Source organism: Saimiri boliviensis, chromosome 15 (assembly GCF_048565385.1).
Source record: "Saimiri boliviensis isolate mSaiBol1 chromosome 15, mSaiBol1.pri, whole genome shotgun sequence".
NCBI lineage: Eukaryota > Metazoa > Chordata > Mammalia > Primates > Cebidae > Saimiri > Saimiri boliviensis.
This window is the reverse complement of record NC_133463.1, coordinates 24,341,523-24,367,923: the sequence shown is the minus strand read 5'-3', so window position 1 is coordinate 24,367,923 and position 26,401 is coordinate 24,341,523. Positions and strand designations below refer to the sequence as shown.

Below are 26,401 nucleotides of genomic sequence, written 5' to 3'. Positions count from 1 at the left end.
CTGCTACTCTCAGAGGTTTGTAATGAGATGTTTTGCTTAAAACCTCATTTTCATATCAAAGACACCCTGAGAAGGAGGAAGGAGGTGCACCTGGAGGGAAACACAGGTATACAGAATTTTAGTAGGAAAAAAAAATCCTGAAAACTAACTCCAATGTACCTAGCCTCTCTCTCTCTCTCTCTCTCTCTCTCTCTCTCTCTCTCACACACACACACACACACACACACACACACTCACACAGAGTTGGGGGCAGGGTGAGGCAAGGGGTCTCTCACCACTACCTGGCACGCGTGACTCTGGGAGTGCGCTGCCGCAGCTGCAGGACCGCGGGACGCGCGGGGCGCCTTGTCCCTGCAGCGGCGAGTTCCGGGCGCAGCCGACCCCGCCGCGCTCTCCGCGAAGGCGGTCCGCGTCTCTCCGCGCTCCGCGCCGCGCCTGCGCCCTGCACTATAAGTAGCGCGGGCCCGAGCACTCCGTGCAGAAGTTCCCCGGCGCTCCGGCAGAGGGGGCTTCTCGCTGCCTGCGGCGCGGCGCGGGAGCGCTCGGGCTCGGGCGGACTCGGCGCCCGGCGCTCTGACTGCGCCCTCTCGCCCCAGGCGCCGGCGCGCGTGGGGAGAAGCTGCACCAGGTGGCGTCCGAGGTGGTGTCGATGAAGCGCAGCCTGAAGAGGATGTGGCGCCCTGGGGAGAAGAAGGAGCCCCAGGGCGTGCTCTATGAGGATGTGCCGGACGACGCGGACGACTGCAAGGAACCGCTTAAGGTACCCTGGGCGCTCGGGGGTCGGGACGGCTTCCGACCTCGGGGCGGGTGGGAGTCGGCTCGAGGTTTCCTTGCGGGCAGCCCTGGGTTTGGAGGAAGCGTGGGGGGGGGGGCCGCGGCGGGGGTGGGGGGTGCAAGCTTTGGGGTGTGTGCACAATCCGAGAGGAGACCCCGCTGAGGACGCGCCGGCACAGCGCCAGCTTTATCTGTTTTGTTTGCTTGTTTGTCCAGTCTGTTCTTGCTCCTAGATGGGCAACTGCCGTCCAGGGAAACCTGCGTCAAAAGTATCTGCATCACTTGGTACAAGATCGGGCAGCTGCCTAAAATCAGGACAGTTTGGACTCTGAGCCGTTTCACTTGGAGCATTTTGTAGATTTTGTTTAGAACCAAATAGCCGAATGACTATCTCTGGTTGTGAGGGTGGGGGAATTGAGAAGCCTTCTGGTCTAACAGTGAAACAGAGAAACCAGAGAAAATGTCCTCTGTAAAACGGAGACAGACTGGCGAATTCCTTCTTCAGGGGGTGGGGACATCAGGAAACGCCGTGGAGGAGGTGACCTTTTGAAGATGGGTGGGTGGCCTGAGGCTCTAGGGTGGGTACTTCTGCTTCTTAGGCAGTTCCCGGGACCAAAAGGCAGCGCTAGCTACTACCTGATGGCCTCTTCTAAGGGATAGAGGCGGTTGGGTGCTCAGAACTCAACATTGGATTTCATCAGACTGCCCGCAGGAGAAAGGGGCTCTTTTAAAATGCTGAGACGACATTTAAAAAGCTTCTCCAAACCCTCATCACAAATCTTTTCCCACAGTGGAACCGTGTTAACAGTTTCTTACGTCTTTTCCAGGTGAAAATAATGCCTATACAAATACAAGCATGTCAGTATATCTTTTTTTTTATTTGCAAAAGTATGAACTCACAGCTTCCCACTTTGATTTACTCACAAAATATTTTAGAATACATTTCAAATCGGCACTTGTAGATTTACCGTGTTGTTTTTACCAGCTTCATAATATGCCACTGTATGAATAGATCATGATTTATTTAACCAGTCTTGCACTAATGGACACTTAGGCTGTTTTGTGTTTACTTTGTTTTGCTGTTACACATGTGACAGAGTGTGTGAGTGTAGATGTGGCAATTCTGTCTGTCCATTGGTGCCTTTACAGGAGTATCTGTATGTTAAAGTTCTAGCTAGCAGGGTCAAGAGGTACCTACAGCCCTAAGTTTGGTAGAAATTGACAAATTTCTCTCTAAATAGGCTGCACAAATTAGCACTGTTGCCAGCTGTGTGTGTGAATCAGGCATGTATAGTATATCACACACCAAGTAGCCGGTCCTCCCAAGGTGAGTCTGTTGGCCTGTCCAGCTAGATCACACACATTTTTTGTCCTTAATATTAGCAAAGTAACTGGCCTTTTGACTTACTCCGGAAAACTGAGTCATGAATAGATTTCACCCTCTAGGAGAGTATCTTTACAATGAATTAAGGGACAGGAAGATTTTAAATTTCTAGTATCACTCGTTTTTTTTGTTTTGTTTTGTTTTTAATGGAGTCTCACTCTGTCGCTAGGCTGAAGTGCAATGGTACAATCTTGGTTCACTGCAACCTCTGTGTTCCTGGTTCAAGTGATTCTCCTGCCTCAGTTTCCCAAGTAGCTGGGACTACAGGTGTGCATCACCATGCCCAGCTAAATTTTGTATTTTTAGTAGAGACAGGTTTCACCATGTTTACTAGCATGATTTTGGTCTCTTGACCTCATGATCTGCTTGCCTCAACCTCCCAAAGTGCTGGGATTACAGGCGTGAGCCCTCTCACCTGGCCTGTGGTTTTATTGTCTAGAGATGTTTGCTGAGGGATTTCTTAACACTAAGTCTCAAAATTATTTTTCTTCATGTTTCTAATTGTCCTTATTTAGATTTATTGCCTAAGTAGAACCACTCATGTTATTTAATGCTTCTTGAAGCTACATTAGAGTTCATTGATTGAGGGATTATATATTTTATTTCAATAACTGTGGTACTTACAGATCATTTTGTGAAAATCTCAGTGGTTGGACTCATTACAAAGGAACACATATAATACTGTGAAGAGTTTTTTAAAATCTGGAGGGTTTTTGGTGGTTTCCTAATTTAAAAGCAAAGCTAATTTAATTTCCTAATTTAAAAGAAAATAACATATTTTCTCCAGTACACACACAGTATCTGAGGAACACTAACCAAACTGAAGGATCACAGAAAACTTACAAGATGAGAAGCGTGGAGAAAGAACCGCTGGACTGATGCTTTTGGCCATTTCCAATTATTTTCTTTCAAGACAGTGAATACTTTAGCATTTGATTTCTTACCTTAGTTTCCCACCTTTTGGACACATTGCTACTTATATGTATTTCATTAAATCAACCTCAAACAGAGGTATTTGATATCTCTGTTTTGAGGGGTTTAGTTATAATTACCTTATCTAAAAGTGATCTTGTCTATTATGTTCTGAATCTAGTCACATAGTTCACAGTCCTAAGGAATCTGAAGTGACTCTGTGACAACATGAAACTACATTAAATGAATATATAATTTGTCTAAATGAGATCCTTGGCTTACTTTCAGAACTTTAAAAAATCTCTTCAAAGCCTGACAACATGTCAGGTACTGGTTGAGATGATCTAGCACCTCTGATATGCTTATGTAAAGTATTTAGGTGCTGTTTTGTCATGTTAAAGCCAATAGTACATGTGAATTCAATAGTACCTTGTGAGCATCTGAACCTAGTACTTCCTTTAAAGACTGTGGAATAATTGGGTTATTGTTGACAGCGCATCGCTGAACAGACCTCCCAACCTGCTCATTCTGGCACTAGGGAGTGGGCAGCATAATCCCTTTATTACCCAAAGAGCATATCAAATTCAAGTGCCAAAATGCTTCCAGATCGGTTTAGATCAACACTTTCTTTGACAGCATGAGACGTGGAGAAAACCCTATTTCTACAATAATCCCATTTAAAATTTATTGCTGTATATGTGTAAATTCAGAAGTGGCTGGATGCTCATTGTCATATCCTATAGTCACTAAAGTTATATGTAGCTTGTATGTAATTTATTTTTTTAGTTAAAAAGTAAAACATCTCAGTTTAAGAGACTACCATAGAAGAATGATTTGTTAGGTACTGTTCTGTGATCCCAGCAGCAAAATCCAAAGTAAATCTGACATTTACTGAATGAATCCTCATATTCTAAGTCATTTCTTAGCTGTATTAAGATATATTCAATACTTTAATACATCATTTTAATTGATAGTGTTTCTTCTCAGTGGTGAGAAATGCTCTAGTTATTCTTAAAATGACAAACCAGAGTTTGAACACATATATTATGGATCATATGTGACTAGTTATGGTCAATGGTAGAAATAAGCAAGTATCTGATTCATTTGTCTGGGGAAGATTTCTCCATTTCTTTGGCAACAAGGAAGAAGGCCTTTATTTCTAAGCATATATGAGTTTATGATCAAAAAATAAAAACATTTATTTCATGTACTGAACAATTTGGGGGCATTTTCTCATACCTTCTTTGTATCTGTAAACATGTTGTGTATTTCAAGAAAATCTTTTACTCTGTTTATAAGCATGGTAAAGAATTTTTGATAATAAAAAATTATTTAAGACTATAAAATGATTAACTTTATAGTTATAAGTTTTCCATATGTTTGTTTGGTGTAACAGTGTTTAATTACCTCTAGGTGGATTTTGAAGAAGGTGCATATGGATTACAAAACTTTAAGGAACAAAAGATATTAAACGATTGTGACAATACGAATGCCTTCCCTTTGCAAGATGCAAAGGAGAAGGTCAATTTTTGTGGATGGAGATCATGTCTGAACATTTACTTTACAAAGGTAACAAAACATTATAATGCATCTTGTAGAAATTCTTCATCCCATTCAATTCACTGGGAGAAGTGGAATGAAGTGATTCTTAAGGGTAATTAGTGCCAATTATAAAAAGCCTGGATACTTCACTTAGAAGTGTGGGTTGTCCTACATACCAGCACTACTCAACTTCTACTGAAATACTGCAAAGCATAGTGCACAAATTTAGGACACCCCACAAGAAGCACAGACTTTATTTGAATTTTCAGATAGATTATAAGAATGCATATACATCTATGTACTTTTCTATACTATTTCCATTGAGGTTATTCTACATCTAAATAATTATCATTGAAGAAAATTGACACTTCAAGAAGGTGTACCATCCCCCCACAGTGATGTTTTCCAGATGCCAGCCTTGTACTCTCTGCCTTGTTCAAATAATTCAACTGCAGGCCACGAGGAAGGTAGATGCCACAGAGATGGAGGCAGTGAAGTGGTGATAAGATAAGACCTTCGCTATATAAGATTATTCTGTTGGTATTGTGGAAGATGGATTAGAAGTGAAATCCCAGCTAAAAAGCTATTTTGGTAGTAAAGAGAGGATAAGAGTTCACTAGGGTTGTGAGGGTACAATAAGGAGACAGGAAGAGATTCAAGAGATATTGCGTGTAAAGTCAACAGTGCATGACAGAGAGTAAATGGGAAGAGAAAGGGGCAGGGAGTTGAAACTGACTTTGAAATCCTTAAATTTAGGAGATTAGGCTAATAATATAATCATCCCCCAAAAGGAAGAATATGAGAAAGTAGAAAGGAACTGAGTGTGAAGGTGTGAGATTTGGTCACAATGAGTTTGAAAGGCCCAGGAGACATCAACTTGGAACTATCCAGCAGACAATATCTGCAACTTCTACAATATGTGGAAATATCCAGAAATGTAGAAGGAATGGGGCCGCCCTACAGGAGCATGATTGCATAGGAAGTCAATGAGACAGTGGAAATGTGTGAAATACTTTAGGGGATCACAAAATTGCTAGTTAAGGTAGCTAAGAGCAGAGTACAAACATCAAGAGACAGATGGCAGAGGAAAGGCCAGAGAAAGATGAAGAGAGTGGTGGATAAAAGATTGATGATACACAAGCCATGGGAGAAGTTGCTGGAATAGAAGGGTTAGAAGGAGCTCTTGCCACAAAGAGATCAAGTAGGAAGGTGACCATAATAAAGCCCCTACCTTAGAAGGCTCCAGTGAACCCTGTAAAAATGATTTCTGATAAGTGATGAGGATAAAAGCAAAATTCAAGTTATTTAATTAGTGAATAGGAGTTGTAAATATAGTTCCCTGTTTAAATGTGGTGCCAAATGGAATGATGAATGGAATGATTCTTCTTGATCAGACAGAACAGTCAAGAGATGTGTATGTGTGTGCACATGCATGTGTGTGTGTTGTTTAGAATGAAGCACTTAAATGAATGAAAGAAAATAGTGGAGAGATACATTTTAAACTGGAGAGAAACAGAAAACATGGCTATATGGTTCCAAGTACCATGAATCATCCCCAAATCATATTTATATGCAAATACTTTTTCTCCTTTTATGGACATAAAGATATACTGCCACTAATTAAAAGGTCTATTTTAAAATAGCTATAGAGCTTTGCAGGATGAAAGGACATATTGCTTGTATGCTGAGCTGAAAGGTAAGTAGTGCTATATATTGTATTGTAGAAATATGTGAAAACTACATGTGGCATCAGGGGCTGAAGTTTGAATTCTAGTCCTGCGGTTTGTTAGTAATGTTTTTTTCTCATTTCTATTTTTGAAACATTGCTACAGGCCAAGCACTCCTCTAGTATCTTTAAAGACATGATTTTCTATTATTGTCCCAATAACACTGCAACATTTCAAGGGGTGTGTGTGTTTGTGTGTGTGTGTGTGTGTGTGTGTGTGTGTATCTAGGCATATGAATATATGTTTTGTATTTGTCTTTGTTTTTGTTTAATCAGTTTTGAATATGAGAAAGCTGAGGTTCAGAGAGGCATAGGAACTTTCATGCCTCCTTACTGGCTCTGTGATGTTGGCAAGATTTTTACCCTCTCTGGACCTCAACATCTTCCTCCTTCTGAACATTTGTCTGGTTATGCCTAGCTGAAAAACTTTATGTTTTCAAGTTCAGCCTTTATCACTTTTACCTGACTGGCTTAATGACAAAGGAAGAAAGTAATGAGAGCCTCAGTGAGAGCAGCAAACAATTATGATTTGCTGTTTTAGTTAGAGTGGATGCCCTGTCAGAGAGATTAGTTAGCTGAAGACAGGAGGACACCATTGGGAGACATCTTATTGGTTTTCATGCAGTAAGATTAAGCTCTTGGGAAAATAGAGGAAATCCTGGAAAACTACTAAAAGGTAAGAATTATGCCATGGCTTTTAAACTACTTCTCAGAGTCCCTCAGACACACTAGAATACAAACATGCTTAACCATAGAAGAATGCAGTTTACAAATGGATCATGTTCCAAAAGTTCATTCTAGGGTAGTCTATTTCGAACTTACAATAAATTTTCCTTTAGAAATATTATTGCAAATGACGATTTGGCTATTATGGTAAGCCACAAGAAAACCTACTTCTCTATAAATCACCAAAGAGATGCATGGGTTTCAGGCTCTCTTTAGCTCAGAAACGTTGATCTCAGCCTTCTGAACCTCGGCTCCTTTATGTTTGGCATAAAGGGTGTGAGGGGAGCCACTTTCTGCTTTCATACTGTAACTTGGATATCCAAATCCTTAACACATGATATTGGGATCAAATATTCATGTGCTTTTTTTTTGCCCACTGAGTAATTATCCTTGTGGAGGGTGGTGTCCTACTAATCCAAGTATCTCTTATTCCTCAGCACTGTGATGGCAAATGATGAATGAGTGAGTAGATGGGAGTGAGTGAATGAATGAATGAATGAATGAGTCAATGGGAGTTCTGGCTGACAAAGAAGGGGAGAGCGGAAGTCTCAGTGCCTATGAAACGGATCAGGGTGGCTCCCTGAACAAGTTGCTAGAAAGTCCTCTGCCAACAAGCTGGTTTTTTTTTGTTTTCGCGGGGGGGGGGGGGTTGTTTTATTAAATATCTGCATTATTCATGAGCCAAGTGCTGTTTCCATATCATCTAGATTGGGCCACTAGTGACTGCAGGGAATATTCCCAAAGATGTCACATATTTCCTCATGGAGCTCTGCTCCCTCTGGAGGCTCTTTTCAAGAACAAATACCTATTAACTCAATTAATATTGGCTCTTAAACTGTGGTTTGGGAATATGAAGACAGATAACTGTTGAAAAACTATTGTTAATTAGAAAGCAGAAATCCCCAGAACAACAAATACAGAAAGGTAGGTATCCAGTGTCTAAATGATTCATAAAATCATTGGTAGACATAAAACGAATTTTCCTGGTGACACCAGAACATGCAGAAATATAGAGTTCTAAGTAAAATTGACTGACTGTCCGTTACTTGGTCTTACCAACCACAACTATGTCTAAAAATATTTTCAAACTACTCTGGTTCACCAGAGATGACAGAAATAGAATCAGGGGGAGGTGTTTTGGAGTGTCTCCCCTCATGCTTGCAAACAGCAGTTCTCTCCACCTGCCTCTCCCAGTTAGGCCTATGGTCCAGCCCGTACCTACCCAGCCCCTGCTCCATTGACTGCTCCACTAGCCTTCCCCCAAACTTCCCCCCACTGCCTATAATGGCTGTAAAGTAAAAAACTGTCATCTGTGCATCACTTGTGCATCAAGTGTTTGCACAAATGACCTATGACATGTATATTATTCCCTGGGACACACTGGCCTGGGGATTAGGAGGTGATTTTGTTTCTCAGTGGCCTGCAGGCCCTCATCCTTGGGGCTTCACTTCAAAGTATCCTTTGTTTGGCCCTTCCATGAGACTTTCTGGATTCTCATCAAAGGGGCCTGCAGAGAGCTCACCTCTGAACCTTCCAAACTTGCCTGGTCATGACTGAATTTGAAGTAGGTATACAGTTTAGTTGCTCTCTTTGGGATCCCTGCCACATGTAATTGAACACAGCTTTTTGAAAGATTGTGCTTTTGGTGGTACAATAATAACAGCCTAATAAATGTTACAAATTTATGATCTATGATTCTAAGAGGGCAAAGAGAGAAAAGTCTCTTCTTGAAGACTTTGGTAGGTTATTTTATATGTGAATCTAGATCTTCTTAAGAAAAGAATGCAAAGGTGTCTAAAGTCCATGGAAGGAATCTTGTGTTCTCATTTCCCTTAATCCATCAATCATTTTCCCACATATTTTTATATACTAAAATGTCAGTTTAAGTTTCTTTTATGAGCATAGCCAATTAGTAAACCTAATTCATGTGTTGACACATAGGGCACATTTTGTTAACAAGAGGCCCTGGTAAGAGGTTGCATAGTTGTTTAAAGAAGTCAATGCTTTTAAGAAACAGCTTATTTAATAAACCCATTTAACATTATTAATTATAAGGACATGTCATTGTTTATCATAGTCATTCTGCAAGAGAAAAAAGCCTCCACTAGGCCAATTCAAAGATTTGATAAGACATTTAGATGAGATAATTTTGTTAAATTGAATGTAAGAAAAGACTAGTCAGAGATCCTTAGCGGGCAATAATCAGCTCGTAGTCAGCCGGGTGAGGAGGAAACAGGTCTTCAATGAAATTCCGTCAGAAAAATTATCTGACCATTTTATCAGTATGCTAATTTTTTTTCTTTTCTTTTTTCTTCTTTTCTTTCTTCCCACCCTCCCTCCCTCCCTCTTTCTCTCTTTCTCCCCTTCCCTCCCCTCCCCTCCCTCCCCTCTCCTCCCCTCTTTCTCTTTCCTCTGTCTCTCCTCCTCACCCTCCCCTCCCCTTCCCTCCCCTTTCCTTTCCTCTGTCTCCTCTCCCCTCCCCTCCCCTCCCCCCTTCCTCTGTCTACCCTCCCCTCCCCTTCCCTCCCCTCCCCTTCCTCTGTCTACCCTCCCCTCCCCTCCCCTCCCCTCCCCTTCCTCTGTCTACCCTCCCCTCCCTTCCCTCCCCTTCCCTTTATTCTGTCTCCCCTCCCCTCCCTTTCCCTTTCTTGTCTCCCCTCCCCTCCCCTTCCCTTTCCTCTGTCTCTCCTCCACTCCCTTCCCTCTGTCTCTCCTCCCTTCTCTTCCCCTCCCCTCCCCTTCCCTTTCCTCTGTCTCCCAGTCTGGAGTACGGTGAGTGGTGTGATCTCAGCTCACTTCAACCTTCGCCTCCCGGGTTCAAGCAATTCTTCTGCCTCACCATCCCAAGTACCTGGGCCTAAAGGCGTGTGCCACCATGCCCAGCTAATTTTTGTATTTTTAGTAGAGAAAGGGTTTTGCCATGTTGGCCAGGCTTGTTTTGAACTCCTGACCCCAAGTAATCTGCCCCCCTTGACTTCCCAAAGTGCTGGGATTACAGGCGTGAGCCACTGTGCTGGCCAGGATGCTAATTTCTTGCATTGTAGAAAATGATTGTGTTCCAGGACAAATTTGAATTAATTGAGTTAAGCCATACCAAAATGTTATGCAAAACTCTGTTTTGTTTACTGAATAGAATAGAGTTTCTATTGACATTCCCCAGGATGCTTGCAATCTAGGTAAAAGAAAAATAGCTAGAAGGAAAAAAGAAACCATTCCCTTCCTGCCTCCCTCCCTCCCTTCTTCCTTTTCTCTCTCTCTTACCTTCTTCCTTCTTCCCTGTCTTCCTCCTTCACCGTGAACACATTTTAAATGGCTCCACAAATATGTTTTTCTGAAAACATTAGTTAACGCAGCTTCACTTAAAGCAAATCAAAAGTATTAAGTGAAGCTATGATAACTAGTATCTACAGTTCTTTATTTACAGTGCCACAACTCATTATTACCTTGATGTGACACTGAAATCATGATTGTTTCATCTATTTGAGAAATTTACTTTGTGCCCACAACGTACAGAATTTTGTGCCAGATTATGTGGGAGAAGGATGAAAACACATAAATTGACATGATCCCTGGCATGAAATAATAACTTAAAATCCAGTGGATGACAAGAACCTTACTGGGAAATCTGTAAACTATTTGACAGTTATTCCTTCCTTTTCTGTAGGTCTTGCTTGAGCATAGCAGTACTGATGTTAATTTGGAAGGAGAAAATGGAAACACAGCTGTGATGATCGCATGCACCAAAAATAATAGTGAAGCACTGCAGATTTTGGTTTGCATATTTGTCATATCTTTCTGCTTGCTTTATCTGTTCATGAACACAACATGATTTATTATTATTTACAAAAGCTGTTAAGTTTTTCTCCATAGAAAAACATAAAATACAGAAACTGTGTTAGGAAAAGAAGTTGTTTTTGTATTTTTGTATATGCACTCCCCACCTTAAGTGGAGCTGAGATTGCTTATAGAAGACAAAAGACTAATAGTAAAGCAGTAATGAGAACTATGAGAAATTCAAAGTGAAAAGAAAACACAGGCAGAAAAGATTGAGATGAAGCTGGTGTTCAAGCTAGAATGCAAAATACAAAGTTAATGGCCTGTATGTTATAAAGATGGATTTTACGTTTGATTTTGAGCTTCTGAATAGTCAAAAGAAAGATGAATATAGTCAGTTGCAGACTTATTGGGCTCATACGATAAAAGCCAAAGGAAACACAGCCACTCCTGAAGACCTGAAGAAATTATTGCCATGTTTTCTCAAAAACAGAGCCCTGAGTGATGTAATGATGAAGTTTCTTAGCCACATGCCTGATGGTAGAGCCAGCCTTGTATCTGGTGAGGCTTCCTGGTGTGGTCCAGTGAGGTGATGGAGATTCCCATCCACATGACTTCCTCCTGCTCCCGGCAGCGCTCCTTCTGAGCAAGTAGCCGTTTTTCAAATATTCCTTAATCACTTGCATATTATCCAGGCCAGGGTCTATATTTTCACCACTTGATTTTGCCTCTTTACCATCCCAAAGAGTAAGAAAATGACATTAAATAATTTAAAAGTATTTGCCTAATGTTTAAATGTACCATACAAATATGTTTTAGCACCTTTACTAGTTGTACTTAGAGACATGTACATACTCTAAGCTCTCATGATTGGACCAAAAAGAGAATAAATGATAAAGAGAATAAAAATAAATCAACTAACAGTCAAAACAAGAATTTAGGCAAAGAGCCTTAAACAAAAGAAATACTAAATTTGAAAGTCCTACAGAAAACATTTTAAAATTCTGATTTCCTTGCAAATTTAATTTTTATGTGTATACTATGTGACAATATTGTTCAAAAAGCTTTTGCTTAGCAATATTATTTAATAATGTGATTTTATAAAGTACATCTGCCATTTCTGGACTATATTATATATACAATTCTGGACTACTTAATATATAAAGTAAACTAATACTATCTCTAAAAGCTGAGATTACAGGTAGTATTTGATTCTACATAAATTTCTGTTTACTCAAAATATTTTCTTTTGAATTAAAAGTACTTAAAACTTAAGGCTAATGATTTATAGAAAATGGTACTTTGATTGGCTCAGATATCAATGTAATATAACATTTAGTTCTTCTAACATCTTTTTAGTGAAGAACTATTGTTAGTGAAAATACTTGATTTTCATGGCTTAACAAGAGTGGTGGCATATTCACTTATTAATTTTACATAAAGGGAAAAGTATCTGAGAAATATTGTCACTATATTTATGTAAGAAATTGAAAATGGGTATAGAAGTCATGACAATGTCTAAAAATTTTATTTAAAAATATGTTGACTTTAGTTTTCTGGGATATCAAGATTGCTGTTTTCGTGTCTATGTTGCTACTTCTTTGGAAGATATAAAATGTCCCTATTTCAGAATCTCTACTTAGTTCAAAATTACCTTCATGCTTAGATTTCATAATATATGAAGCTTTCTACATACTTTACTTTTACATAGACATATAATGTAATTTGTGATTTGGAGTTTAACTGATGGGACTTTTTAGTTTTGTCTTTTCTTCCAGCTTAACAAAGGAGCTCAGCCACGTAAATCAAATAAATTTGGATGTTTTCCTATTCATCAGGCGGTACTTTCAGGTTCCAAAGAATGCATGGAAATAATATTAAAGTTTGGTGAGTAGAGGATTTTTCATATATACACTGTAAATAAGTATATTCTGGTGGATGGTATTAATTTAAAAAAATATTTAAGAGAATTTGAGACAGGCTTTTGTGTGTCTCAGTGGCCATTTTTTCTTTCCTTATTCTCCCTATTATTCATTTTCTATATTCTGCTATGTTGAATGTTATTTTCTTCTACAGGTGAAGAGCATGGGTACAGTAGACAGTTACACATCAACTGTGTGAATAATGAGAAAGCCAGTCCTCTCCACCTGGCTGTGCAAAATGGTGATTTGGAAATTGTCAAAATGTGCCTGGACAATGGTGCACAAATAGACCTAGTGGAGGTAACTTTTCATATTCTGTATGATATCTTTATCTTAGAATTGTCATAAGCATGTAAAATGCTTTATAGCTCTTTTATGGTTTACACTGAAATACATACAAGAAATAGATATTATTTTCTTTGGCTTATGCAGAAGCAGAACAAGAGAATACCTCAAGTTTCAATCTATGTAAAGACTTTTGAGACCTCCCCAAAACAACTGAAGACACAGATACACATAGAATAAAGAATATATCTTGTTCAACTGCCATTAAATAAGTTAAGGCCTACCCTCAGAAGATGATAACATTCAGCCAGGAATATAAAGGCCCAATCATGAATGTCTTTGCCTTTAGTTCAGTTTGGAAGAGTTATCATTTTTAAAATTAAGGACCACTTAACTAATTTCTAAGAATACATATATAAACATGTTGACTGTGTTTGGGATCTGACCTTATGCCAGGCATCTCTGACCAAAAGTGGAGAGTTCCGGCCCCCTTTTCTTCAATGTCTGAGTTTTAGGTGGTAACAAGCTCCCCTCCAAGATTTTGCAAAGTCCTGTGCTTTCTGGAGGAGGAGATTGGTGATTAATCTCATGTAGCTTCTGGACACTGATCCTAAGTCCCTTCAACATAGAAATAAAGAGCAGCCATTGGTGGTATGGAGTCTGAAGTCACTTCATACACTGAGTACTTACAGCAATGAATGAGACACTGTTCTCATGTTCCTGGGGGAAAGAATGGCACCCAGATGATGATGGTGGAAGTATATGCCAAGAGTTACTTTATTAGAAATAAGCACAACTGTTAGCTACAGTTTTTTTCTTTGTAGGTCTATAAAATCAAGGAATATCTGCCACATTTCAGATGATTAATGGTGATCAGATGAAACTGAAATTAATCATCTGAAATGTGATACATATTCCTTGATTTTATTTACCTGGGACAAAAAAACTCACAGCTGAATTTGAGTTATATTCTGAAATTGGGATTTAAATATTGATTCTAGTATTAAAACCTTTTACAGAAGGCAAAGTGCACAGCCGTTCATTTTGTTGCCCATTATGGAGAGACTGAGATTGTTAAATTGTTGATATCATCCTATTCTGGTGGCATGGATCTTGTTAATGCGGCTGATGAAAGCCATCAGACTGTGCTTCACAGGCAAGTTTCCTACCTACCATTCTGAATACAGAGCTTTAGTCTTCATATGTTGAATTAGAAATTGCAAAGAGCAGTTAGCACAAATGGAAGCAAAGATTATGTTGTTCAAAAGAGAAAAGTAGCAAAGACCCTGTGTATTTACTGGAATTGCTTGTGTTCCCAGGGAATGGAAGTACAACATTAAATAAATTTCACAGAATAAAATCTCCTGTGGCATATTCTGAATGGAGTCCAGCAGATATAGGATTAAGATTGATTTTCTGTATGCTAAAAAAGTCTACATACAAGGTCTTCCAAGCCCTTTGTAGTCTGTTCCAATTTCTCATATTTATTTTATCCCCATTTTCAGTGACAATAATGGAGCAGATACATATGGATATTTCACATTTCCCACTCTAATCCCTTCTGCTAACCCCACAATTATAGATAAATGGTTTCAAACATAGTTTTAGGAAATTATAACCAAGTTGCCAAAAGTGATAAAAAATTTCTGTGAAGTTTGACAGAAATACACATCAGGGAAAGTGTATTAAACTGTAGGCTTAATAGGTACTAGGACAGGACTGGAAATTAATTAAACAAACATTGTAAACTGGAAATTAATTAAACAAGCGTTGTAGACAGTCTACAAGCATTGTAGACTTTGTAAAGACAAGTATCAGATGCTGCCCATGTGGGTGAAAGAGTTGTCTGAGTTGACCCTTCACTGTCTCGGACACATACACACACACACACACACACACACACACACACACACACACAGAGGCTCTCTCTCTCTCTCTCTCTCTCTCTGTGTGTGTGTGTGTGTGTATGTGTATGTGTGTCTCAGTGTCTCAGAGCTGCCAATATATTTTCAATAGGTAACCAGACCTGGAAATCTATCTATCTAAATATCTGTTAGAAAAAAAGAAACTCTAGCTACCAATATAAGTTCTATTTCTAATGAATGTACACATTTGCAAAACCACCAACCATGATAGGATATGTGTGAAAAGAAAGAAACTCCCACTTAGGATGAATCTACAAACTAAAATTGTATAGCATAAAAGAAAACTTATGAAACAAACAAAGTCAACAAAAACCAATTTATTTCCAAGAAAATAGACATAATAGGGCAATCTGAAAAGAATTTTCAAATAAAGATATTTGAGACCTTAAAAAATTTAAAGGAGGTTAATCAGTTATGTAAAAGTAAGACAACATAGAATTGTAAAAACAGATTGTAATATATGAATCCAGGATTGGTGATATGAAAATGATCTAGTAAAATAAAAAAGTTAAAAAAGAGCCAGTGAAATGAAATGAAAACTCAATATAATCTCTAGACCAGAGATTCTCAAACTGTTGCACATTAGAATCATGTGAGTAGCTCATAAAATCCAAGTGCCAATTAATACCCTTGAATATATAAAATCTTCGTGATGAGTGACAGGAATGAAAAAGAAATAACCTCTTTGATTCCAATGTGTAGCCAATTTAGAAACCCAATGATTTGGTTATTTTTAAAGTGTGTCTTTAGAACACAACCTTAATATATTTATATACATGAGAGGAAATTATCTTAGGTAGATGGGTCCTTAATGTTATATTTTATTCCCTAAAATTACTAAATATAATTAACATATTTTATATATAATGCAACCTCTTGTCATATGTGAGGTGAAAATTAGCAAACCGATTCTGAAATTTGTGTATAGAAGGCCAAGAATAGTTGAGACAATCTTGAAACAAAGAAATGATATTTGCCATAGGAAACATAAAGGTTTAAATCATTAGTATTGACATGTGTTAAGGTGGTGCTTTAATGTAGATTGAAAACTTTTACTTGCTGTGTTAATTAACATTATCCGTATGACTGACTGTGAGATGATGCTAAAACATTTTCAATTCTCTCCATAATCATTTTTGGCTTCATAAAAACTCAGAAGTTAACACTGCCTTTTAACTTTTGCCAAAGAGAAGTCTCCCAAAGAGGGGCTTTTTGAACCCCAAAGGTGATTTGAGACATACCTTGTATGTAGCTGTTGCTATTCCCCATAATCATAGCAATACCAGCGATTTCCTTGTCTTTTCTGCCTTGGTACAGATGTTACTACATACTTCAAAACATGGTCATGGTGATTTTATAGGAGAAAATGGGTTTACTAAAAGATGAGGAAGAAAATATTGTGATGTATTTGGTGTTTTCCTCTTACTATTACTTTGAAACTGCTACTGTAATAAGAATCAAATTACAAATTTTGAAAGCTTACTAATTCTCCAACATTCTATCATGTTATTCTATGATTAGTTAAATTCACTTTCTAAATATAGTAGCTTTATTAAATACATTTATATTTACATCAATAGTACTATAATTATAACATTTATAATTCTGTTTTTTCAGAGCTACATTTGATCACCATGAACTAGCAGACTAATTTCAGTGGTAACTATTCCATTTACTGGTTTATTTTTATTATTATTTATAGTTGAAAAATTATATAATTACATAATTTTCAAAAATCAAATTTTAATTTCTTATCAGCAAAAAAAAAAGTGTACAAAGAATGATTGACACACTTGGAAGCAGAGTATATTGCGTATGAATAGGTAATGGCCAAACATTACTGTGAAGTTCGAAGTGCCAAAGAGCACTTTTGGATATCCGTATCGGTGTTTTTAATGCAGGAAGTTTGCAGGTACATTGTAAGGAAAGCTGTTCCCATGTTCTGTTAGAGGGTCCTAGAGGAGTGTGAGCTTGGGCAGTGATGCTTCTTCCTCCCGAGTGGCTTTAAGGTGGAGGCAGGACAGGCAGCACTGGGGAAGCTCCTATCCCAGCTGCTTCAGTGCCCCCTTTCAAACAATGAAAAACTGAGAAACTAAAAATTATTGTCAAAGGTTTATTACAAGTGAAAACATGAAACATGAGATCATTTACACTCTAAGAAGTGGAATCAGTCAGCTTTTGAGTTAAGCTTTTATAAGCCCATTATGCAGATAAATGTGTGGCGAATTTATTTAAGCACACCGTATCAGCAATGACGGATTTCCATTGGTAGTATTGAACATTTTGTATTGTCAACAACAACTATTGAAATTGTGACACTTACCTAGAAGAGTACTGGGGAGACTTATATATCATAAACTATGCATTATATACCATAAACCTTAAACCTTGGTCATTCATGTTTTCATGCAAAGGCTGCCATCTCTTCACTGGGCAAGAGAACTGTAGTTTCACTGACCACCATGGAGCTTGCCAAGGGGATGCTGCCCCCATTGTCATTTATATTCAGTGGGTCCCAAATGAACACAGAAATATCCACACTTGGAGTTTAAGCTATTAATATTTTTTATTACTCTGTGTAAAGTATAGAATTTTTTCCATGAGATTTTAAAAGGCCTTTGATTTCTTGTCATATCAAATATTATAATACATAATGGTTAACATTGACTTATTCATTTTAACAATATATGTTTAATGTGATTTTTAAATATAAATTTTATCAAATAAATGTTTGGCTAAAATTGTACTTTAGAATTTGAGTGATGTCAATTCAGTTACTTCAGTTCATCTATTTCAGTTAAAATAGAATTTTTTACAAAGGGAATGTTTTTGTTAATTTTTCTTAATCATATATGTAATAAATTTGGAAGACTTTTACAATTATACACATTTAAAAATTATTTCTTACAGTGGAAACTAAACTATTGATCTAGGTAAAAGGATATTATTTTTATGGTTTAAGTAGTAACTAGAGCTATTGCCAGGTGTCAATATGAAGCCTAACAAGTGAGAATCATTTTTTGTTGAAATTATTAAAGAATGCTTTGATTTCTGATGATATAACATATGAATTATGGAGATATTTCAAATTGTTCTGTAATAAGTTGTATATTTTAGTGCTCCCCATAATATAGACACTCTGTATCAATGAATTAACCTTATTTAGAGATTGCAGTGTATGCTGATTTATCTGTTTGCAGTTTGTAAGCTCCTTGTTGAATGGCTTGTTTGATTTTTAGGGAGCAGACATTAATAGCATTGATTCTGAAGAACGCTCTCCACTTATATTAGCAACTGCTTCTGCATCTTGGAATATTGTAAATTTGCTACTCTCTAAAGGTACCAAGAGGAACCAAGCCAAGTCTTTGGAAGTATTACTCAATTTGGTTAGATGAACACTTACTAACCATGTATTATGTACCAGGCCCTGGGCCAGGTGCCATGAATACAAAGATAAATAGAACATGTTTTATGTCTAGAATAATTTTCCGTCAAGTAAGGGATCAATACTTAAAGAGATACTTTGAGAACAATAGTAACATTTATAAAGCAATTGTACCCTAGGCATTTGCTGAATGTTTAATCAGCTTTCTTTCAGTTTATCTATAAATGTTTCTATTTTAAAAACATATTACAATTTACAAAATTTTCAAAAAATGTCTTTTTAAATGTACAAGTTCAACAAATAAAAATATGAACATCCAGATACAGTTAAGTTTCAAGTAAGGACTTTTTTATGATGGGTTTATTAAAAAATTAAAGAAATAGTCTCTTAAGTTTCAGACATCTGGGTGCTTGTGCTTTCAAAGTGGTTTCATTGCCCTCAGTGGCCACCATCATGAGAATAGTTAATTCTGGGATTGCTGTACCTCATATATCAGGAAGTGGCATGTTCAGTGATGTTGCTAAGTATACTTATGTAGATACAGCTTACGGTTTAACACTTACATGAAAGTTGTATGAATTTATGTAAGGAAACGTTTAGTTTTAAGATGATATATTTAAATAGATACTTAGCTTTTAAAACTAAGTGATATATCTGGAGTATATGCTCAACAATAAAAAGGAAAAAACAATGATACATCCAAAAATTTGGATGGATCTCAAGGAAGTTATGCCGAGTGAAAAAAAGCCAGCCTCAAGAAGTGAAATACATTTTGCACATGGATTCCAGAACTTAAAAAAAAAAAAAAATTGTTGGCGAGTGTCATGGCGGCTGGTGAGTTGGCAGGAATTGCCCACGGAACTGGGGCGAGTCACTAAAACAGAGACAGAACTGGCCCAATCTGGATGGTGGGAATGAGCAGAAGGCCCCGCAGGGGTGACGGCATCACTAGAGGAGGGCCCCTGGTAAAGTCCCAGGCCAGGCCTCTGTGTTCCTCAGCAGAACCTGGAACCCACGTTGCCTGGGAACCCCGTTTTGTTATGGAATCCTGCGCATTTGAACCAGCCTTGTGAAGGGAGGCGTTCAAGGATATTTGGTCGGATCGTCCGACGGCGCTAAATGCTTTTTTTTCCGAGTGGACCAGGTCGGCTGCTAAACTCACCGCGATGTCGTCCTGGTTTGGGGGCCTCGGCTCCAGATGGGGCCAGTCTCTGGGTCAAGTCAGAGGCAGCCTGGGTTCCCTCGCTGGCCAGATTTCAAACTTTACAAAGTGTATACTGACTGGGGGTACGGAGGAAGTGGAAGCAGAATTACATGATTTTATGACAAAGGAAATTGAAGCCATTCATGAAATCTTGAAATTAGAGAATAAAAGGCATAAGAAACTTTGTATTTCTTACATGAAGAGAAACATGAAGCATCAGAGCTTCAAACGAAAACAGCAATCTACAAGTTACCAAAATCAACTTCAACAAAAAGAGGTAAAAATCCACCATCTTAAAGCCAGACATACTGTGTTTCAGGACCAGATGCTGAAACTGCAGTTGGCTGCTCAGTCAGTACCTTCAGGAGCTGGCGGTGTACCAGCAACCACTGCATCTTCTTTCGCTTATGGGATTAGTCATCAACCTTCAGCTTTCCATGATGATGACATGGACTTTAATGATATAATTTTGTCCCGACAAGAAATAAACCAACTCCCAACTGACGTTTCAAGACTTGAGTCTGAAGTTGTCTATGAAGAACAAATTGAAGAACTCACAAATCTGTTACAACAAGGTGGCCTTGGAGCTACAGAAACCGATCACTCTAAAATCTATGAGATGCAAAAAACTATTCAATTTCTACAAGCAGAAAAAGTGGAGTCTACCAAAAAAATTGAAGAACTTGAGGATAAAATAAAAGATATGAATAAAACATTATCTTCTGCAGAAAAAGATAGAGATATGTTGAGGAAACAACAAAAACAGCTAAATGTGGAAAAGAGACAAATAATAGAAGAATGTGAAAACTTGGAGTGTAGTGAATTGCAGCCCTATGGTATGAAGCAAAGTGATACTGTGACAGAAAAAGAAAGAATTATTGCACAGAGTGCATCAATGGAAGAAGTGTTCAGACTACAACAAACACTGTCTGATGCCAAAAATGAAATAATGAGATTGAATAGTTTAAACCAGGATAACAGTCTTGTTGAAGACAATCTGAAACTTAAAATGCATATTGAAGACCTAGAAAAAGAGAAGTCATTACTGAGTCAAGAAAAAGAAGAACTTCAGATATCACTTTTAAAATCAAACAATGAATATGAACTACTTAAAAGTACAGCTACAAGAGACATAAGTTTGGATTCAGAATTATATAATTTAAGACTTAATTTGGAAGCAAAGGAACAAGAACTCAATCGGAGTATTAGTGAAAAGAAAATCCTGATAGCTAAGATAGAAAAATTGGACAGACAGAATCAAGATGCTAAGATGCACATGCTTTTGATAAAAGATCAGCTATCAAAACAACAAAATGAAGGAGATAACATCATCAGTAAACTGAAACAAGATCTAAATGATGAAAAAAAGAAAGTCCATCAACTTGAAGTTGATAAAATGGACATTACTGAAGAGTTATATGTACAAAAAGAAACATTACTTCAAAGTGAAGTGGCCCTAAATGATTTACATTTAACCAAGCAGAAACTTGAGGAAAAAATAGAAGATTTAGTAGATCAGCTAAATAAATCACAAAAAAGTAATGTAAGCATCCGGAAGGAGAATGTGGAACTTAAAGAGCATATTAGACAAAATGACGAGGAGCTTTCTAGAGTCAGGAATGAGTTAACTCACTCTTTAAACCAAGACTCTAATAGTAATTTCAAGGACAACTTAATTAAAGAAAAAGAAGCCAGAGTTAGAAACTTAAAGCGAAGTCTTTCAGAATTAGAGCAGCTCAATGAAAATTTAAAGAAAGTTGCTTTTAATGTCAAAATGGAAAATGAAAGGTTAGTTTCAGCATGTGAAGATGTGAGGCGTCAGCTGGAAGAATATATTGCTAATAGCAATCAGCTTTCTCTTGAAAAAAACACCATTGTGGAGTCTCTAAAAATGGAAAAAGGAGAGATAGAAGCAGAATTGTGTCAGGCTAATAAGGAGCTACTGGAAGAAGCAAACAAGCATGAGAAAACCATTGAAGAATTGTCAAATGCATGTAACTTGAATACCTCTGCCTTGCAGCTGGAACATAAGCATTTAATTAAACGCAATCAAAAGAAAGACATTGAAATAGCAGAACTCAAAAAGAATATTGGACAAATGGATACTGATCATAAAGAAATTAAGGACATTTTATCGTCTAGTCTAGAAGAGCAGAAGCAAATGACACAACTTTTAAACGAGAAAGAAATTTTTACTGAAAATCTTCAAGAAAAAAGTTCAAAGTTGCAGGAGGAATTGGATAAATATTCTCAGGCCTTAAGAAAACATGGAATTTTAAGACAGACCATAAGGGAAAGGGACAGAAGTCCTGGATCCATGAAAGAAGAAAATAATCATCTGCAAGAAAAACTGGAACGGCTCGGGGAACAGCAGAGTCAAACTGCACGTGTGGCTGATCCAAAAACCCTTGATAGTGTTACTGAACTAGAATCTGAGGTATCTCAACTGAACATGATCAAGGATCATCTTGAAGAGGAAACTGAACACTATTCAAAGATAACTGAAGATCAAAACCAGAGTAAGATGCAACTACTTCAGTCTTTACAAAAGCAGAAGGACATGGATGAGTTGAGACACCAGCATGAACAATGGAACGCCACGCACAGCCAGCTCTGTTTAGAGAACAGTGAGGAAGTTAAGTGTTTGCAAAAAACAATTGAACCAATCAAAACCCAGTTTTATGAAGAAAAGCAGAAGATTCAAACAGATAGCTCTGATGTTTTTCAAGAAACCAAAGTTCAGAGCCTTAATATAAAAAAAGGAAGTGAGCATGATTTATCCAAAGCTGAAATGGAAAGATTAGTGAAAGGAATCAAAGAGCGAGAACTGGAGATTAAACTTATAAATGAAAAGAATATAGCTTTAACTAAACAGATTGATCAGTTGTCCAAACATGAAGTTGGTAAACTAACTCAGATCATTCAGCAGAAAGATTTGGAGATACAAGCTCTTCAGGCTAGAATGCCTTTAACTTCCTATACTCAAGACGTTGTTTACCTTCAACAGCAACTGCAGGCCTATGCTATGGAAAGAGAACAGCTATTCACTGTTTTGAATGAGAAGGCTAGGGAAAATAGCCATCTAAAAAGAGAATATCACAAAATGATGGATATCATTGCTGCCAAAGAAACAGCTCTCATCAAACTGCAAGATGAAAATAAAAAATTGTCCACTAGATTTGAAAGTAGTGGCCAAGATATGTTTAGAGAAACTCTTCAGAATTTATCACGTCTCATTCGAGAGAAAGACATCGAAATAGAGGCACTAAGTCAAAAATGTCAGACCTTATTGGCAGTTTTACAAACATCCAGCACTGGTAATGAGGTTGGAGGTGTTAATAGTAATCAATTTGAGGAGCTCTTACAGGAACGTGACAAGTTAAAACAGCAAGTAAAGAAAATGGAAGAGTGGAAACAGCAGGTGATGACCACAGTACAAAATATGCAACATGAGTCCGCCCAGCTTCAGGAAGAACTTCACCAACTTCAGGCACAAGTTTTGGTTGACAGTGATAATAATTCTAAATTACAAGTGGACTATACTGGCCTGATCCAAAGTTATGAGCAGAACGAAACCAAACTCAAAAATTTGAGGCAGGAATTAGCACAAGTTCAGCACAGCATTGGGAAGCTTTGCAATACCAAGGATCTTCTTTTAGGAAAACTTGGTATTATTTCACGCCAGCTGTCTTCAGCATCATTGCTGACTTCCCAGTCAGCAGAGTCTCTTAGAGCAAGTAAGTCTGCTGTATTGAATGAATCTTCTGAATTGCTACAGCAAGAGCTAGAAGAGCTCAGAAAATCACTACAGGAAAAAGATGCAACAATTAGAACACTCCAGGCAAATAATCAGAGATTGTCTGATTCAATTGCTGCCACCTCAGAGCTAGAAAGAAAAGAACACCAAAAAACCGATTCACAAATTAAGCAGCTAAAGGAGAAACAAGATGTTTTGCAAAAGTTACTTAAAGGAAAAGACATCTTAATCAAAGCCAAAAGTGATCAATTACTTTCTTCCAATGAAAATTTCACTAACAAAGTAAATGAAAACAAACTTTTGAGACAGGAAGTAACAAACCTGAAGGAAAGAATATTAATTCTAGAGACGGACATTGGCAAACTAAAAGGAGAAAATGAAAAAATAGTAGAAACGTCCAGAGAAAAGGAAACAGAATATCAAGCCTTGCAAGAGACTAACATGAAATTTTCTATGATGCTGCAAGAAAAAGAGTTTGAGTGCCATTCAATGAAGGAGAAGGCTCTTGCTTTTGAAGAGCTATTGAAAGAAAAAGAACAGGGCAAGATTGGAGAGTTAAATCAGCTTGTAAATGCAGTTAAATCAATGCAGGAGAAGATAGTTGTGTTTCAACAGGAGAGAGACCAAGTCATGTTGTCCCTGAAACAAAAGCAAATGGAAAACACTGCCCTACAGAATGAGGTTCAGCGTTTATGTGACAACAAATTTCAGTCAAACCAGGAGCTAGAGAGATTGCATAATCATCTTCTAGAATCAGAAGATTCTTATACCCATGAGGCTTTGGCTGCAGAAGACAGAGAGGCTAAACTAAGAAAGTAAGTCACAGTATTGGAGGAAAAGCTAGTTTCATCCTCTGATGCAATGGAAAATGCAAGCCATCAAGCCAGGTAGAATCATTGTCAAGAACAACTGAATGTAGTCTCCAAGCAAAGGGATGAAAGTGTGCTGCAGTTTTCTGCCTCTCAGGAAGAAGTAAAGCAGTATGCTCTGTCACTGGCCAACCTGCAGATGGTACTACAGCATTTCCAACAAGAGGAAAAAGCTATGTATTCTGCTGAGCTAGAAAAGCAAAAACATCTTAGAGCTGAAGTGGAAGAAAAAGGAGGAACATCTGGAAAGAAAAGTGTTATCATTACAGGAACATTTGGATAAAGCAAATGCTGCATTGGATTCAGCATCAAGACTTACAGAACAAATTGAAGAACTTAAAAAACAAAATGAGGTCCGACCAGAAATGCTGGATGATGTACAAAAGAAACTGATAAAACTTAGCAAACACCTCAGAAGGAAAAGTGGACAAAGTCCTAATGAGAAACCTCTTCATTGGTCATTTCCAGGCACCGAAAAATCAGCGTCATGAAGTGTTACGGTTGATGGGGAGCATCCTGGGTGTGAGAAGGGAGGAGATGGAGCAGTTGTTTCATGACAATCAGGGCGGTGTTACCAGGTGGTTGACTGGGTGGCTTGGAGGAGTATCAGAAAGTGTTCCCAACACACCTTTGAAATCAAATTAGCAATCTGTGCTTCATAGTTCTTTTTCAGAACTTTTTGTCAAATTTCTAGAAACAATCTCCTTCATCTGTTCTACCACCAGAGCCTTCTGTTCATGATATGAAACCTCTAGATTCACTGGGAAGGAGAACACTAGATACAAATGCACCAGAAAGCTTTAAAGATACAGCAGAATCCAGGTCTGGTAAAAGAACAGATGTCAATCCATTTTTAGCTCCTGGCTCAGCAGCTGTGCCTCTTATTAACCCAGCTGGACTTGGGGACTTGGACCTGGTGAGCCCCGACATCACCTTTTGAAACCCATCTCAGATGTTTGGCCCACATTTGCACCTTTGCCAGTGTTACCTGATAACAGTGCTGGAGTTGCGTTGAAAGACCTTTTAAAGCAATAGAGGATTCAGCCAGAGACAATCTAGCACTTCAAATAAACCATGAACACTATATGTATGTACTTTATCACAAAATGGCCTTTTGCAAAAAGTCATGTATTTGTTTGTAGTTTTACTTCCTCTGAATTTAATAAATATATTCCTAATATTTTTAGAAACTGCAGGTGTCAGGAGCAAGTGTTTGTTACATAATCTGCTTTATTCCTTCTGATCTGACCGAATTTAAGCTAGGAAGATTTGATTTATCTTTTATCTTAACTTACAAAAATACAGAGAGACAAAAATACCAGTAGCTGTATGTTAGCTTTTTATTTCCTTCTGTGATTTCCAAGCCCATTTAAGCTAGAGATTGTGGTTTATCAAGAGTTTTTTTTTTTTTTTTTTTTTTTAATGAAGAAGTGGCTTCTCTGCATAGTGTGAAAAGTTGATCTGAAGCATATATTGATCATCTTTAGAGGACTTTGTGGGAACAGGCCAACAAGATTGTCCCTGAAAGGTTATAGGTACCCTGACACAAAGTGTGTATTTGGTCCTGTGCAATGTTATCATGTGTGTAGATTCTTTTTTTGTAGTTGTTTTAAATAGAGATGGGGTCTCACTATGTTGCCAGGCTGGTGTCAAACTCCAGGGCTCGTGATCCTCCCTCATCAGCCTCACAAAGTGCTTGGATTATAGGCACGAGCCACCACGCCCAGCCCTGTATGTAGATTCATGTGATTACCACCATAGTCAAGATACAAAACGCTTCCATCACAAGCATCCATCCCCCTGATGCTTAGTATTTAGCTGATATACATCGGCTAGCCCCTGATGTATAGCATTTGCCAATTTCTGTGGTGTATTCTCCCATGGCCAGTTAACATGACATCACTGGATGTGGGGATGAGGATATTGGCAGCGTTAGAAAAAGGTCACTCTCAATCATTGTGAGCCAGTACAAACCGACTGCAGTGCATCACTGCATGGTCCATTCTAAGCATTTCACATAAAATAAATCATAAGTACCCTATAAGAGAATAACTAATATATTCCCTTTCTAATAGATGAGGAAACTGAAGCTCAATGCCTAGATTACATTGGTCTGGACATTTCCAAACCAAGCACCTAGTTGATACAGGAGTTAGAAAGAAATTATTTAGGCAGATAGGGTAAAAGGGTCCTCCGCAGGGTTTCCCTTTTAGCAA

At 38.0% G+C, this 26,401-nt stretch overlaps 1 protein-coding gene and 1 pseudogene across 2 annotated transcripts; both read left to right on the top strand.

Moving 5' to 3' along the window:
* The first annotated feature begins 498 nt into the window (after window positions 1–498).
* On the top strand, window positions 499–16,543 carry LOC141581434 (transient receptor potential cation channel subfamily A member 1-like). 2 transcript variants are annotated; one of them, XM_074386781.1, is made up of 6 exons: window positions 499–760; window positions 4,484–4,639; window positions 10,729–10,836; window positions 12,617–12,725; window positions 12,915–13,060; window positions 14,065–16,543. In XM_074386781.1, the coding sequence occupies exons 1-6, from the start codon at window positions 650–652 to the stop codon at window positions 14,224–14,226; spliced, it is 792 nt and encodes a 263-aa protein (XP_074242882.1). In that variant the 5' UTR covers window positions 499–649; the 3' UTR covers window positions 14,227–16,543. The 2 variants fall into 2 exon arrangements, 1 of the variants encoding a protein (XP_074242882.1); XR_012514039.1 differs by lacking the exons at window positions 4,484–4,639; window positions 10,729–10,836; window positions 12,617–12,725; window positions 12,915–13,060; window positions 14,065–16,543 and adding an exon at window positions 991–4,475 and having other exon boundaries at window positions 672–760.
* A 55-nt stretch (window positions 16,544–16,598) lies between these two features.
* On the top strand, window positions 16,599–25,543 carry LOC101034611 (thyroid receptor-interacting protein 11 pseudogene; annotated as a pseudogene).
* The last annotated feature ends 858 nt before the right edge of the window (window positions 25,544–26,401 follow it).